General features: G+C 41.6%; 1 protein-coding gene across 2 annotated transcripts in view; it reads left to right on the forward strand.

Annotated features, from left to right (window-relative positions):
- The window catches only part of DYM (dymeclin), a 246,867-nt gene that overhangs the window by 78,048 nt on the left and 153,925 nt on the right, over nt 1-14,894 (forward strand). For both annotated transcript variants that reach the window (XM_080920012.1, XM_080920013.1), the window contains exons 9-13: nt 1,671-1,853; nt 5,157-5,335; nt 7,604-7,729; nt 10,179-10,292; nt 11,586-11,680. In XM_080920012.1, coding sequence (XP_080776138.1) covers nt 1,671-1,853; nt 5,157-5,335; nt 7,604-7,729; nt 10,179-10,292; nt 11,586-11,680 — 697 coding nt within the window. The remainder of the gene's footprint in view (nt 1-1,670; nt 1,854-5,156; nt 5,336-7,603; nt 7,730-10,178; nt 10,293-11,585; nt 11,681-14,894) is intronic.

Consider the following 14,894-nt stretch of genomic DNA (forward strand, 5'->3'; position numbering starts at 1 on the left):
TCAACTCAATTTCCACATCCCATATACATATGTGATTTTAATGTGCCTTACACAAGTTGTCTTTCCGAGTCTGACTTATTTTCCTAATATGATCATCTACACGTGGATCCATTTCCCTGCAAAGTGATACTGTTTTATTGTTCATGGCTGAGTAATGCCACATTTCCTTATTGATTTTTCTGTTGAGCCTATGTCTTGACCCTTGAGCAGATGTGCGAGCATTTCTGGCTTGTTGATTCAGAGTCCTTTGGTGTATACTTGGGGGTGATGTAGCTTAGCCATGCAGTAGTTTAGATGCATACTGGTTTCCACAGTGGCTGGAGTAATTCACATTCCCACCAGTGTGTAAGGGCTCCATGTCCACCGTATCCTCCTTCCATTTGCTGCTACTTGTTTTCTTAATGGGAGTCATGCTGACTGGCGCAAGGTGGAGCAAGGCTTCTGCTTCTCGGTTTTAGAGCGAGTGCAGCACCCATTAGCTAGAACATGCCTGGATAATGGGGTGGTTGCCACAGAAACTTTTCCACTAGGGATATAATTAACATGGAATCTTACAGTGTCTAGTAGTTAAAAATGAAAAGAAACTGTTGAAAATAATTATATGATACTTCAAGCTCATATGTTCAAATATCTCATTTTAGCATAGAAGCAATGTGAAAACACACGAGACGTTTTATTCCTTGGTGGTGGTGATGTGTATGTGTGTATACACTTGCACGTGTGTGTACGTGTGTCTCTGTCAGCCAGAATTCCCACTCAGGCGCCATTCTTCATCTGCAAACCACCTTTTCCCCATAAGTTTAGTTTTTTATGAGATAGGGCCTGTTACTGGCCGGGAAGTCACCAGGTAGTCTGGGCTGCCGGACAGTGAGCCCCAGAGATTTAAGATAAGTTCTGAAGATCAAACATGGGTCCTCATGTCTCCAAGGCAAGCAGGTGACTAAATAACTATTGCTGCAGCCCCGCCTTTTAGTGTCGTCTTTCAAATTAATTGTGTGTCTTACGTCTGCGCATAATGCGACTTAGACTGTGCCGTGAGTGTTACCTGTAACCTGCTCGTGCCTGCAGTGGTGTGCTGTGAGTCGGTGAGTGCTCAGCCATATTGCCTACCAATAGTGAGCCCCTCCACAACTTTGGAAACAGGGTTTCCCTTCTGTGTTTTTGGAGGGAGCATAGTGCTCAGTGACAGGAAGGGTGTTCACACAGAGTTTGTGTCTTCTCACCTGTGGGTTGGTGGTGCACAGGATTTGGATTTTTCCTTTGATTGTGTTCGTTTCCTCTGTAAGACATTTGCTCTAGAGCAGCTTTGTCCACTAGGAATATAAGGAACAGAATTTTACAGTGTCTAGAGTTATATTTTAAAAATTAAAAGAAACTGGTGACAATAATTATGATACCTTCACCTCATGTATAAAAGTATACCTCATTTCAACATGGAAACCGTGTGAAATCACATTAGTAAGGGACTATGTATTCTTTGGTTGTGGTGTGTGTGTGTGTGTGTGTGTGTGTGTGTGTGTACATGTGTGTGTGCTCACAATCATTAGAATCTTCAAATAATGAACTTGTTTTGTTTTTAATTAAAAGCATATTTCAGAGTGTTAAGCATAAATGTATAGAATACTTACGTTGTTGGTGACGTAGTCCTAACTGTATGTTTTCTTCCCAAGCTGGTCTCTGGACTGTCTTCACGCTAGGCGGGGTGGGCAGCAAAGCGGCCGCCTCTCCCGAACTTACTTCCCCTCTGGCCAACCAGAGTCTCCTGCTGCTGTTGGTGCTGGTAAACCTGACGGATGCCCCAGACATACCCAACCCCTACAGACAAGCTGTCACATCATTCAAGAACACTCAAGGTTTGTGGTGGCTTCCCTTGAATGACTGTTCAGTACATGGAGGCTTGGCATGCCCACTCTGTTTAGCGGTGTGTAGTTTCTGCGAGGAGTCCCAGGTAGGAAAACTTGGCATGTGTTTTCTCAGGCAGATACGTAAGTCTTAGAGGAATTATGTGGTCCTTATGTCTGTTAAATTTATATTTATTTCAGAGACACACAGTAGTTTCAATGATAGGGACAAGAATCAGCCTGTGAAACCTATGTGATAGGTTTCAAATTCCAGAGTCTGTATTATAGTTAAAGTTTTCTAGGACTAAATACTGTAACAGAAATAAACAACCTTTTTCTTTTTTGTCCAGGGGCTTTATGGTTGTCTGTCCTGCAGCTTCCTTGCCCGGGCTGTAACTACTACCCCAAGGCTGACCGTAACAGTAGTCTCATGCCGATATAGCTGGGCAGTAGGAATCGGCACTTTGTGCTCTGAAAGGAAGGGTCCTGTGGCAGGTGCTTGGGTGGCCAGGGTACATCTAGCGCTTGTACAGTATGAAAATAAGAAAGAAGTTCCTGGGCAGGATTTCGACGGCGTCTGAGTCTTGGTGCCACCCTGCTTTCCTGGCCTGTGCTAACTGCTCACAGTCAGACGCTTGGGGTGCGGAGGACCCGTGCCTTTCTCACTTTGGATAAAATGTGTGGAGTCCTCATCCGTTTGTGCTGCTGTACTGAAGTACTGCTAGGACGAGGTCATTTGTAAAGAACACTGGGCTAGCCTGGGGTGTAGATGGTCAGAGCCCCAGCAAGTTCAGTGTAGCTGAGCGGAGGCCGATCTCTACTTCCAAGGTGACACCAAAGATGCCGAATCCTTGCATGGGAGGTGGGATGGAAGGCTGGTGTGACTACTTTATCAACACCTACCCCCCTCAAAGGGAGGAGCACTTGGGGACACAGACCTTCAAGCTGTGGTGCCAGTGAGGCGTCAGCTCAGTGCAGTGGATGGAAATGGGAACTTGTGTGGTTTTCTGCTGTCACTGTACTCAGTTTTTAGTGACAGTATTACTTAATGGCTAAGGAAGCTCGTTTTGGAGCTGAGCTGACCTGGGTTCATACCACACCCTAGTCATTTTAGGGTGAGATCTTTGGCAGTTTGTATAATCTCAGGAACCCTCAGTGGTAGGGTGTTCAATGTGGATATACCACAAAACAGCACTTTATATAAATATCAAGCAGGAGAGGAGTGTAAACCGCAGTAAGGACTCACTGTGTGGTGTTTCCCAATGTTGCTTTTGCCACTTAGGCCAAAGGCTCATGTGCAGGTCGGACTGACCCCACTTGAGATCTGAGAATTGAACCATGCCTCCGATTATCCTTTTTTGGGAGACCGTTAAGTAGAACAGCAATTCTAGGCACAGACACCAGAGTCAGGTAGACTATAATCTCTGTCTCTGGTGGTTTTTAAGAAACAAAAGCTTTTACTGTAGTGTAGGTTCACCAGACATGGCTGTTACCAGTAGAAGCAATGTAACATAGAGGTCAGTCTGGGTTTGCTAGGGTACTTGGGAAATTTAATTTAGTCTCTCTGAGCTTCTATTTCATTATTTCTAAAGTTGAGCAGAATAATGGCTCAGTTCTTGTAGAGATTAAATAAGGGATAATAGACATAAACCGTCTGTACAGTGGCTCCTTCCCGCCACTTGCTGGCTCAGCACGTAGAGATATTATAGATACATACAGAGAACACTTACATGTCAGTGAACTCAAGTATAGCAGAGGTTGGTGAGCACTCTGCTCTCATTGTAAAGAATGGCTGTGTCAAGACTCTTCTCCTGTGAGTGCTGTAAAAACCATGTAATATTTGCATATTTGCTGTATTACTCTCTCTGTGACATACAAATAGCAAGTTATGGCAAGAAGGGTTTATTCTAGCTCATGGGTGGTTCCCGGGTCCAGTCCATTATGGCAGGAACTCTGGCAGCAGCGGCTCAAGAGACGGTCGCATTGGATCTGCAGTCTAGGGTGCCTGTGCTCACCCTGCCATCTCCTCCCTGGTGTTAATGCCCTTCTATTTAGTCTGGGACCCTGGTCCGTGAAATGAGACTGCCAGTGTGTAAGTTTCTTCCCACCTCAGCTAACCTGGTGTAGATAATCCCTCACAGACATGCTCAGCTCTGTTCTCATGGCATTCTTAACCTCTTCTTTGGCAGCTAGACAACTAAACACATGTATTCTGACTTTGTCAGGGTTTCCATTCCTGCACAAAACATCATGGCCAAGAAGCAAGTTGGGGAGGAAAGGGTTTATTCAGTTTACACTTCCACATCACTGTTCATCACCAAAGGAAGTCAGGACTGGAATCCAAGCAGGTCAGGAAGCAGGAGCTGATGCAGAGGCCATGGAGGGATGTCACTTACTGGCTTGTTCCCCTTGGCTTGCTCAGCCTGCTTTCTACCAGCCCAGATGCATGCAGTTGCAGTGTCAGCCAGGGAGGTGGAGCTCACATCTGAACTACGATAAAACAAGGCGCAGGTGTGTGCCTGCAGCCTCAGCATCACAGGGTGGAGAGGCAGAGCCAGGGCACAGAAGCCAGCTTTGCTAGATAACTAGCTTCATGCTGTCTCAGAGAGTAGTGAGCGATGGAGGAAGACACCTAAGTCTCTGACTTCCACATGTATGTGCACACGCTGCACACTCCTGCACATGCATAAGTGCGCACATACACATGCACACACAACTAAACTAATTACTCAATTAAATCTAACTTCACTCAGGTTCTCAAGATGACTGAGCTATGATTTATACTTTTTATCATTTAAAAACTTTACTAAGTTTCTTAATAGTTGTAGAGCTATTTTTAATTTTTTTAAAGATTGATTTTATTTATTTTTAAATATATTGTGCATGTTTGTGTTGTTGTGGCTATGGGCTTGTGTGCCTGCAGGTGCCCATGGAAGCCAGAGTTATCTTGGAGCTGGACTTACATGTGGCTGTGAGCCACCTGAGCTCAGTTTAGGGAAGCACAGTAGTTTTCGTTTTAAACGCTAAGCCTTCTCTCCAAACCCTTAAGTTTCCTTTTAAATAAAAGTTGCAGAAGCTTTACGGTAGTTGCCTTAGCTTGTGTTTCATATATTGATTTTTATTTTATTTTAAAACCAGCTAAGTCATGTGTTAACATTTTAGTTATTTTTCTTAAAAATGGATTAATAGTGTTACTGAGTGTTTCAGCTGTGGTTTACTATTGGAAGTGCCTTAACTGTTATGTGTAAATACACAGTTCAGAAAGTTCTCATGTGTTCTTTTTATACATTTTCGTGCTGATATTTTGTATTTCAGACAGCAGTCCGTTCCCATCATCAATTCCACATACCTTCCAGATTAACTTCAACAGTTTGTACACAGCCCTGTGTGAACAGCAGGTGTCTGATCAAGCAACGCTCCTCCTGTACACTCTGCTCCATCAGAACAGCAATGTCAGGACGTACATGCTGGCCCGGACAGATATGGAAAATCTTGTAAGTATCAAGAGAAACATGCACATGTGTCCACATTACAGAGTGACTTACTGTCTTTCCCAAGAGGCTCCCTGGTGGCCATCAGGTGATGCTGGAGAGACTGGTAGGACGTAGAACTGAGTGAGTAGAGCTTCTGTCCTTGGGTCCTGAACAGCCACCTGTTGCCCTGGGCTCCACCTGAGCAGGTTCTCTACGCAGCATCCTCTGCAACCCCAAGGACTGTCCACCTGTTTGTTGGTTATGATTTTCAGCCAGCCCCGCTGACAGTGATGAAAGTCAGGACGACTGTCTCAGCTTAGCTTCCCAAGGGTCTGTCCTCAGTGCCTCTGAATGCAGCTGAATGCAGCACTGCACCATTAAGTCATTTTAAGGCCCCAGGCTGGACACCACTTAGAGGTCCACTCAGAAAATAACATCAGTTCCACAGTTTGTCTTGGTGGACAGATCTCCTATAGACAACCATGGCTTTCCATTGAAGATGATATTTACCAACAGTGTTTTAAGAAAAGGGAAAAGTATGCTACTGTGCCAGGATGTGCTTGAGATACCATGACCTCTCACTGCACTCACTGATACATGGTCATTTCTCAAGGAGCCAGCAGCTGGCTGACAGCAGCAGAATGTCCCCTGAGTTCTACAGATCAAACACCACCACCACAAATTTGGTAGTTTCTTTATTGGTTTTAAATACTATGTAAATGCTTAAGACGCATAAAATATTAGTGTTTTTATCATGATGGCATTAAGAACAAAAGGTGTGATGAACTAAAATCTGTCTCCACACCAGAAAGGGGTAGAAACCATGGTGCAGTCCTCGTCATGAGGAGAGCTGTGATTCCTGGTGGGCAGGGGAGTCAGAGACAGTTGTGTATCTCATGAATTCTGGGGGGATTTTGGCAATGAGTAGGAAGCCTGGGGCATGACTTGTAGGCTTCTGTGGTGCAGATGTTGCCTTGTGAGATGAGAGAACAGCTGTCTCCAGACTGAGAACACACACTGGTAGAAGTCTTCAACAGTGGTTCTCAATCTGTGGGTCACAACTCTTTTGGGGGGTTGAGTGACTCTTTCACAGTGGTCACATATCAGACATCCTGCATATTAAATATTTATATTATAATTCATAACAATAGAAAAATTACAGTTATGGGCTGGAGAGATGGCTCAGTGGTTAAGAGCACTCCTGAGTTCAATTCCCAGCAACCACACGGTGGCTCACAACCATCTGTAATGGGATCTGATGCCCTCTTCTAGTGTGTCTGAAGACAGCGACAGTGTACTCACATACATTAAATAAACGGCTTGCTCTCATGGCTTGCCACAAGAGGCTACTGGATCTCCAGGTCCTCTTGAATCCCTGCAGGGTGGTGTAGCATGGGTTTATTTTAACTTGATGCTTGTAGCATACTGTCCAGGGAAGTCAGGGTAGGAACTTAGGGTAGGAACTTGGGGCAGGAGCTGAGGTAGAAGTTTTGGAAGAACCTTCTCACTAGCTTTCTTTCCATAATTTGCTTAGCCTGCCTTCTTAACACCCTTGAGAGCACCAGCCGGATGTTGACACTTCTCACACTGAGCTGAGCCCCACTTCGTCCATCATCAGTCAAGAGAATGCACCACAGGCTTGCCCACAGTCCTGTCAGGGGTGGAGGAGGGGGGAGGCATTTTCTCAATCAAGGCTTCCTCTTCTAAAATGTCTCTAGCGTGTGTCAGGTTGACATAAAAGTAGTCAGCACAGTCTGTATGATGGTTTCATACAATTTAACTATTTTTCCCATATGCTTTTAGTGATGTTTATTCTAGTTAGTGAGGAATGAACAGGTTAACTATGTGAAAGGAATGATTAAAAATGAACATGTGCATCTGTGAACAGGATCATAAGATGGGGTGCTTGATGTGAGTCATTGACAGGGAGGTCTCAGGGCACGCGCTGAGAAAATGCACCGAGGCTACAATAGTCCTTTAGCTACTGAGTTCCCAGTGGCTCAGTTCTCTCTTCCTCTCTTAATTAGAGGGAGTTGATGTGCCCTCTTAAGATCTCCGAACTGAGCCTGAGTGGTTGCTGGAGATGAGGTTTTTTTCAGCAGGACCTTTACTGAGTTAGTGGTGATTGTCTTGCCTGGACCTTAGCTATGAGTGCAGAGAGCACATGCAGCCAAGCGGGTGTCTGTCCTTTTTATTCATGAAAACTGTCTGGCCTTAATGCCAAGCATGTAGAATAACAGTGTAAAGGTCTCATAAGATATTGAAATGGTATAATAATTTACTTCCTAGGTTTTACCAATTCTTGAGATTCTGTATCATGTTGAGGAAAGAAACTCACACCATGTCTATATGGCCCTTATAATCCTGTTGATCCTTACAGAAGATGATGGCTTCAATCGGTCCATTCATGAAGTGGTAAGTTCCCACAGATGATGGCAGGTGCAGAGCAGAGGGGCTTCTCCACAAAGTTCACTTGCCTTGGGGTTTCATCCGCTTTCCTCCTGCTCGAGTTTCTGGGAGGACTTGGAATAGAAATGGTGTTTTCTTCTGGTTCATAAACAATATGGTGTTTTTTATCCTCATTCTCTCCTGAACAACTATTAGCCACTATTAAAATGTCTCAAATTGGTTCAGTAGTAATAGATACGTTTTTGGTACCTCTAGACTCATTGTTCTTTTCACGTGAACATCATTCTCATTAGCATATGTTCCCTGTAGATTATCCCAGGTTACATAAAGATACTTTCATATGAAAACACAGTGTATTTTGAGCATTTCCCTCTTTGTTCCCCAGGACAGTTTTACTTGCCATATATATAGGTTCACAGTTTTATGTTTTTTTAATCTAGCAACCAGAAACAAGAGAAAACATGCTGTTTGTCTGAGACTTCCTTCACTCACTTAATACAATTATCTTCATGTACATCCATTTTCCTAAAATGCTGTTATTTTGTTCTTTTTATTGTTATTATTTTGGGACAGGGACTCATGTAATCCAAATTGGCGTTGAGCTATCTATGTTATAAAGCTGATCTTGAAATCCTGGTCTTCCTGCTCTGCCTCCCTAATCCTGGGGATCCACAGGTGTGTATTAGCACACCTCATTAACTGTGTTCCTGATAGCTGAAAAGAACAATCTACATTTTCTTTATCCATGTTTCTGATGGATATTTAGGTCAGGTCATTGACTTAGCCCCTGTAAACAGTGCTGCTGTGAGCATGAGAGACAAGTGTCTCTGTGACACACTGATGTACAGTCCTTTGGTAAACACCCCGAAGTGGTATATGACTGAAAAGTCACATGTCACACCTAGTTTAGACTTCTGAATAATTACCATAGTAGTTGACTTAGTTTACATTCCCATGAGAAGTGTTCTGGAGGTCTCTTCTTTCCAAAAAAGTGTGCATGAACTTGGAGGGAGGGTCTTTGCTTCCACCACACATACCTGTGCCCACTGAGCTATCTCCTGAGCCCTGTGTTCCCTTTGCCTCGGCTTCAGCTTTTGTTAATATGTTGTAGATGCCGGCCATTCTGACGGGGACAGGGTGTAATCTCTTTGTTGTTTGGTTTGCATTTCTCCGATGGCCAGCAAGGCCATCATGTGTGTTTTAGCTTGTCTCAGAATTATCTGTTCACATCATCAGTCCATTTACTGATTGCATTGTTTGATTCTCTGTCATTTAGTAGTTTGAGTTCTTCATATTTCTCAGAAACAGTCTTCTGTGAGGCGTCTAGAGAGCAAAGACTTTCCTCCTGCAGGCGGTGTGTTCACTAGACTGTTGACTTTCATGCACTGAAGTTTTTAGCTTCCTGAGATTGTGACTTTTGTCAGCTGTGATTATTTCCTGAGCAGCTGGAGTCCTGTTTGGGGAGTCCTCACCTATTCCTGTATCTTAAACGATTTTTTTCTCTGTTTTAGAGTTTTACATCTGATCTATTTGGACTTGATTTTTGTTCAGGGTGAAAAATTAGGATCTAGTTTTATTTTTCTACATGTGGCTATCCAGTTTTTACAGCACCATTTGTTGAAGAAAACATCTTTTCTCCAATGTCTATGTTTAATATCTTTATGAGATATATAAATACCTATATATCATATCCTGTAAAGTTGGATTATTTATATTAGTGGGTTGGAAGAGTTCTTTATATATTTTTGATCGTCTGTGCTTTTTTTGCATTGAAATCTGTTAATATAGTGAAATACACTAATGAATCTTTTCGTTAATATTGAGGCAGTCTTTCCATTTCTGGGATAACAACATGATTGGTCATGATATATTCGTTTGTAGTATGTGATCATATGCTGTTTGGTTAATCTTTGAGTTTTGTTATCTGTCTCTTAAGGAGTTTGTATACTTTTTCTAAGGTAACCTTTATTGCCTTGGTACTTGCTGGCAGCTCTGAACAGCAGCAGGAGGACTTGGGTGTGTCTTCTTAGACGGTGGGCTCCTTCCTGGTGCTCCTGCCTCTCCTGGTTGTCTGTAGAGGTTTTTAATTCTACTGGGAAAGTTCTGCCTCTCAGCACCTACTCTGTCTTACTTTTGCTTTCTAATTGCTAATCTCTATTTTTTTTTCTTTCTGTTTTTCTGTTTATCTGTGTGCTGTGTCAGTTTCATACACATCTCCCCTTTGTCTAATAATGATATCAATAGATTTCCTCTTGATTTCTAGACCTGGTCTTTTCTTCTTCATCTGCTTAAGAAGAGAAGTAAACCCATTCATGCCATTTGCTTAGGAGAAGTGAAGCTCTCAGCTCACCTTTTTACTGTTAACTTATCTTCAGAGCAAAATGAACTTGGAAAATAGTAGGCATACCTTTCCTAAGGGAGTCGTTTTTACTCACACTTTTCTTCTTTATTACAGATATTAAAAAACATTACTTGGTATTCAGAAAGAGTCTTAACTGAAATTTCCCTGGGGAGCCTCCTAATTCTGGTTGTAATAAGAACCATCCAGTACAATATGACCAGGACTAGAGTAAGTGTCCCACGGCTACTTTCGCCTTTCTGTAGTGAAGACATATTGTAAAGCTTTAATCTCATGAAATGTGATTATGAAATGTGCTAGAAATTTCTAATTTAATCTCAGAATATGCTAGAAAAATTTGGATCAACACCTAGCATATTACATGATTATATTGCAATGTCTATCTTAATATTTAATGGTTATCTGATGTGATGTACTTTACATGGAATGGAAAGCAAGCACTAAGGTCAGAACCGCCTGTGTTCATGCTGAACTGAGGACTCTGGTTTGCCCTTATAAAGCAACAACAAAATATCTAGAGATTCGAACAAGAGAAATACATTTAGGTCAGGAAGAAAGTTCAAGGGGCTGAGGCTGTTGCTCGGCTGTCAGTGGCAGCGCAGAGCAGAGCCTGGGCTCCAGCCACACCACCCTGTAAGCTAGGTAAGCACGTCAAGGTCATCCTCAGCTGGAGAACAGTTCGGTTTGGTTTGGTTGTGGCAGGATCTTACTATGTTGCTCTGGCTGGCCTGTAACTGGCTCTGTAGGCCAAGCTGGCCTTGACTCAGGTCCAACTGCCTCTACTTCCCTAGTGCTGGGACTAAAGGCTTGTGCCATCTTGCCTAACACATATAAGCAGATCTGAGACCAGTCGGAACTACATGAGAATTTGTCTTCAAAGAAAAACAAACCCCTTCCAGCAAAAGCCTTGAAAAGTTGGGAATAAAAGAAGACGAGTAATTCTGTTGAACTCTGTAGAATTTTAGACTTAGCCAATAGAAATGTGATGTGCCAAGGAAAGCAATGTGCAGAAGTCATAGCTAAGGGGTTGTTTACTTAATATTTTTAAGTATTTCTGTCTGTGGGGTTTGTATAGATATATGTTCCAATGCTTTTTGTTTTGTTTTGCTTTGTTTTGTTTTGTTTTTAATCTGAGATTGTGGGAGTTGGTTGTTTTAGGAGGGAGAAGTACTTGTGCTTTAGAAAGATAGCAGCATGCACGCCATTGCTGTGTGTGGTGGGAGGGTCTAGAGCAGCTCGCCATAGAAGCATGACTGTGGCTGCTGCAGACGGCCCCAGTATTCACCAGGGAACCATCATCTGATCTGCCAATTGCCTGTCCATCCTTCCCAAGTGAATTTGGACACAATTTGACTGCTTAGCGCTTTATAGATTGGGAACTAGAGAATAGAGATCCTGGGCACTCTTCTGGCATTAGGACGGCTGGGTGTATGTTGCTTTTAGTTAACCTTCCTTGACATGTGGAGATGTGGTGTGTGTTTTCATCTTGCTCTCTCCCCACAGGACAAGTACCTGCACACAAACTGCCTGGCAGCTTTAGCGAACATGTCAGCACAGTTTCGTTCCCTCCACCAGTATGCTGCCCAGAGGATCATCAGGTAAACACAACCGTGGAAGCACACACTGAACTTTGCCTTCGGGGTGGTCTTTGTAGACGAGTGCTATGTCAGTGTCCTTCTTAAACAAAGAATGCAAAGCCGGCAGATTTTCCTCAGTTTCCCACGACCTTCCATATGGTTGAGGAAACCCTGTTTTGTTTTGTTTCCTACATACAGAGTTGATGGCATTTATAGTTGGTCCTTTTATGAACTAGACCGTTAGGTCTCACCCTAGGTTCTGTATTCATTTTCCAGAGGCATACACACTTTGTTAATAACTCAAACAAAACCTTAACCACTGTGCTAAATATTTTAAAAAGCACCACACTACACCTTCCTAGTTTTCTGTGTTTCTCTTGTCTTTGAGTATTTTCACTTTTAATTTTGGTATGGTTTTATACAAGTGCTGAGTCTTTGACCTTAGCCATTCTGACTGGTGTGAGGTAGACTCTTAGTGTGGTTTTGATTTGCATTTCCCTGATGACTTAAGGATGATGAACATTTCTTTAGGTGCTTCTCAGCCATTTGATATTCCTCAGTTGAGAATTCTTTGTTTAGCTTTGTTCCCCATTTTTTAATAGAATTAATTGATTCTCTAGAGTTTAACTTCTTGAGTTCTTTATATATTTTAGATACTAGTCCTCTATCAGATGTAGGATTGGCAAAGATCTTTTCCCGTTCTGTTAGTTGCCATTTTGTCCTAATCACAGTGTTCTTTGCCTTACAGAGACTTTGTAATTTCATGAGGTCCCATTTGTCGATTCTTGATCTTAGAGCATAAGCCATTGGTGTTCTGTTCAGGAATTTTCCCCAGTGCCCATGTGTTTGAGGCTCTTCCTCACTTTCTCTTCTAATAGTTTGAGTATATCTGGTTTTATGTGGAGGTCCTTTATCCACTTGGACTTGAGCTTTGTACAGGACAATAAGAATGGATCAATTTGCATTCTTCTACAGGTTTGACCGCCAGTTGGACCAGCACCATTTTTGATAATGCTATCTTTTTTCAACTGGATGGTTTTAGCTCTTTGATCAAGTGACCACAGGTGTATGGATTCATTTCTAGATCTTCAATTCTATTCCATTGTTCTACCTTCCTGTCTCTGTACCAATACCATGCAGTTTTTATCACTATTGCTCTGTAATACAGCTTGCGGTCAGGAATGGTGATTCCCCCAGAAGTTAGTTCTTTTATGGTTAAGAATAGTTTTTGCTATCCTGGGTTTTTTGTTATTCCAAATGAATCTGCAAATTGCTTTTTTTAACTCTATGAAGAATTGAGTTGGAATTTTGATGGCGATTGCATTGAATTTTTAGATTGCTTTTGGCAAGGTGGCCATTTTTACTATATTAATCCTTCCAATCCATGAGCATAGGAGATCTTTCCATTTTCTGAGATTTTCAATTTATTTCTTCAGAGACTTGAAGTTCTAGTCATATAGATCTTTCACTTGCTTGGTTAGGGTCACACCAAAGTATTTTATATTGTTTGTAACTATTGTGAAAGGTGTTGATTCCCTAATTTCTTTCTCAGCCTGTTTATCCTTTGATAAAGGAAGGCTACTGATTTGCTTGAATTAATTTTATATCTAGCCACTTTGCTGACGTTGTTTATCAGCTCTAGGAGTTCTCTGGTGGAATTTTTGGTGTCACTTAAGTATATTATCATGTCATCTGCAAATAGTGATACTTTGATTTCTTCCTTTCCAATTTGTATTCCTTTGGCCTCCTTTTGTTGTCTAGTTGCTCTGGTAGGAAGAGAGTGGGCATCCTCATCTAGTCCCTGATTTTAATGGGATTGTTTTAATTTTCTCTCCATTTAGTTTGATGTTGGCTACTGGTTGTATATTGCATTTACTATATTTAGGTATGGGCCTTAGATTCCTGTTCTTTTCAAGACTTTTAACATGAAGGGGTGTTGAATTTTGTCAAATGCTTTCACACATCTAATGAGATGATCATGTGTTTTTTTTATTTGAGTTTGTTTAAATAGTGGATTATGTTGATGGATTTCCATATATTGAACCATCCCTGCATCCCTGGTATAAAGCCTACTTGATTGTGATAGATGATCGTTTTGATGTGTTCTTGGATTCTGTTTGCAAGAATTTTATTGATTATTTTTACATCGATATTCATAAGGGAAATTGGTCTGAAGTTTTCTTTTTTGGGTCTTTGTGTGGTTTAGGTGTAAGTGTAATTGTGGCTTCATAGAATGAATTGGGTAGTGTTCCTTCCATTTCTGTTTTGTGGAATAGTTTGGAGAGTCTTAGTATTAGGTCTTCTATGAAGGTCTGATGGAATTCTGTAGTAAACCCATCTAGTCCTGGGACTTTTTTTTTTTTTTTTTTTTTTTTTTTTTTTTTTTTGCTTGGGAAACTTTTGATGATTTCTTCTATTTCTTTAGGGGTTATGGAACTGTTTAGATGCTTTATCTGATCCTGATTTAACTTTGGTACCTGGTATTTATCTAGAAAATTGTCCATTTAATCCAGGTTTTCCAGTTTTGTTGAGTATAGGTTTTTGTAGTAGGATCTGATGATTTTTAAAAATTTTCTTCAGTTTCTGTTGTTATATCTCCCTTTTCATTTCTAATTTTGTTAATTCGAATACTGTCTCTGTGCCCTCTGGTTAATCTGGCTAAGGGTATATTTATCTGGTTGATTTTCTCTTTAAGAACCAGTTCCTGGTTTTGTTGATTCTTTGTATAGTTCTTTTTGTTTCTTCTTGGTTGATTTCAGCCCTGAGTTTGCTTACTTCCTGCTGTCTACTCTTCCTGAGTGCATTTGTTTCTTTTTGCTCTAGAGCTTTCAACTGTGCTGTCAAGCTGCTAGTGTGTGCGCTTTCCAGTTTCTTTTTGGAGGCACTCAGAGCTATGAGTTTTCCTCTCAGTACTGCTTCATTGTGTCTCGTAAGTTTGGGTATATTGTGCCTTCATTTTCATTAAATTCTAAAAAGTATTTAATTTCTTTATTTCTTCCTTGACCAAGTTATCATTGAGTAGAGCATTGTTCAGCTTCCATGTGTATGTGGACTTTCTGTCATTTTTGTTGTTATTGAAGACCAGTCTTAAGTCCGTGGTGATCTGATAGGATGCATGGGATTATTTCAGTCTTCTTGTATCTGTTGAGGCCTGTTTTGTGGTCAGTTTTGGAGAAGGCACCATGAGTTGCTGAGAAGAAGTGTATTCTTTTGTTTTAGGATGAAACATTCTATA

This window comes from Micromys minutus, assembly GCF_963924665.1.
Source record: "Micromys minutus genome assembly, chromosome: 8".
Classification (NCBI taxonomy): Eukaryota; Metazoa; Chordata; class Mammalia; order Rodentia; family Muridae; genus Micromys; species Micromys minutus.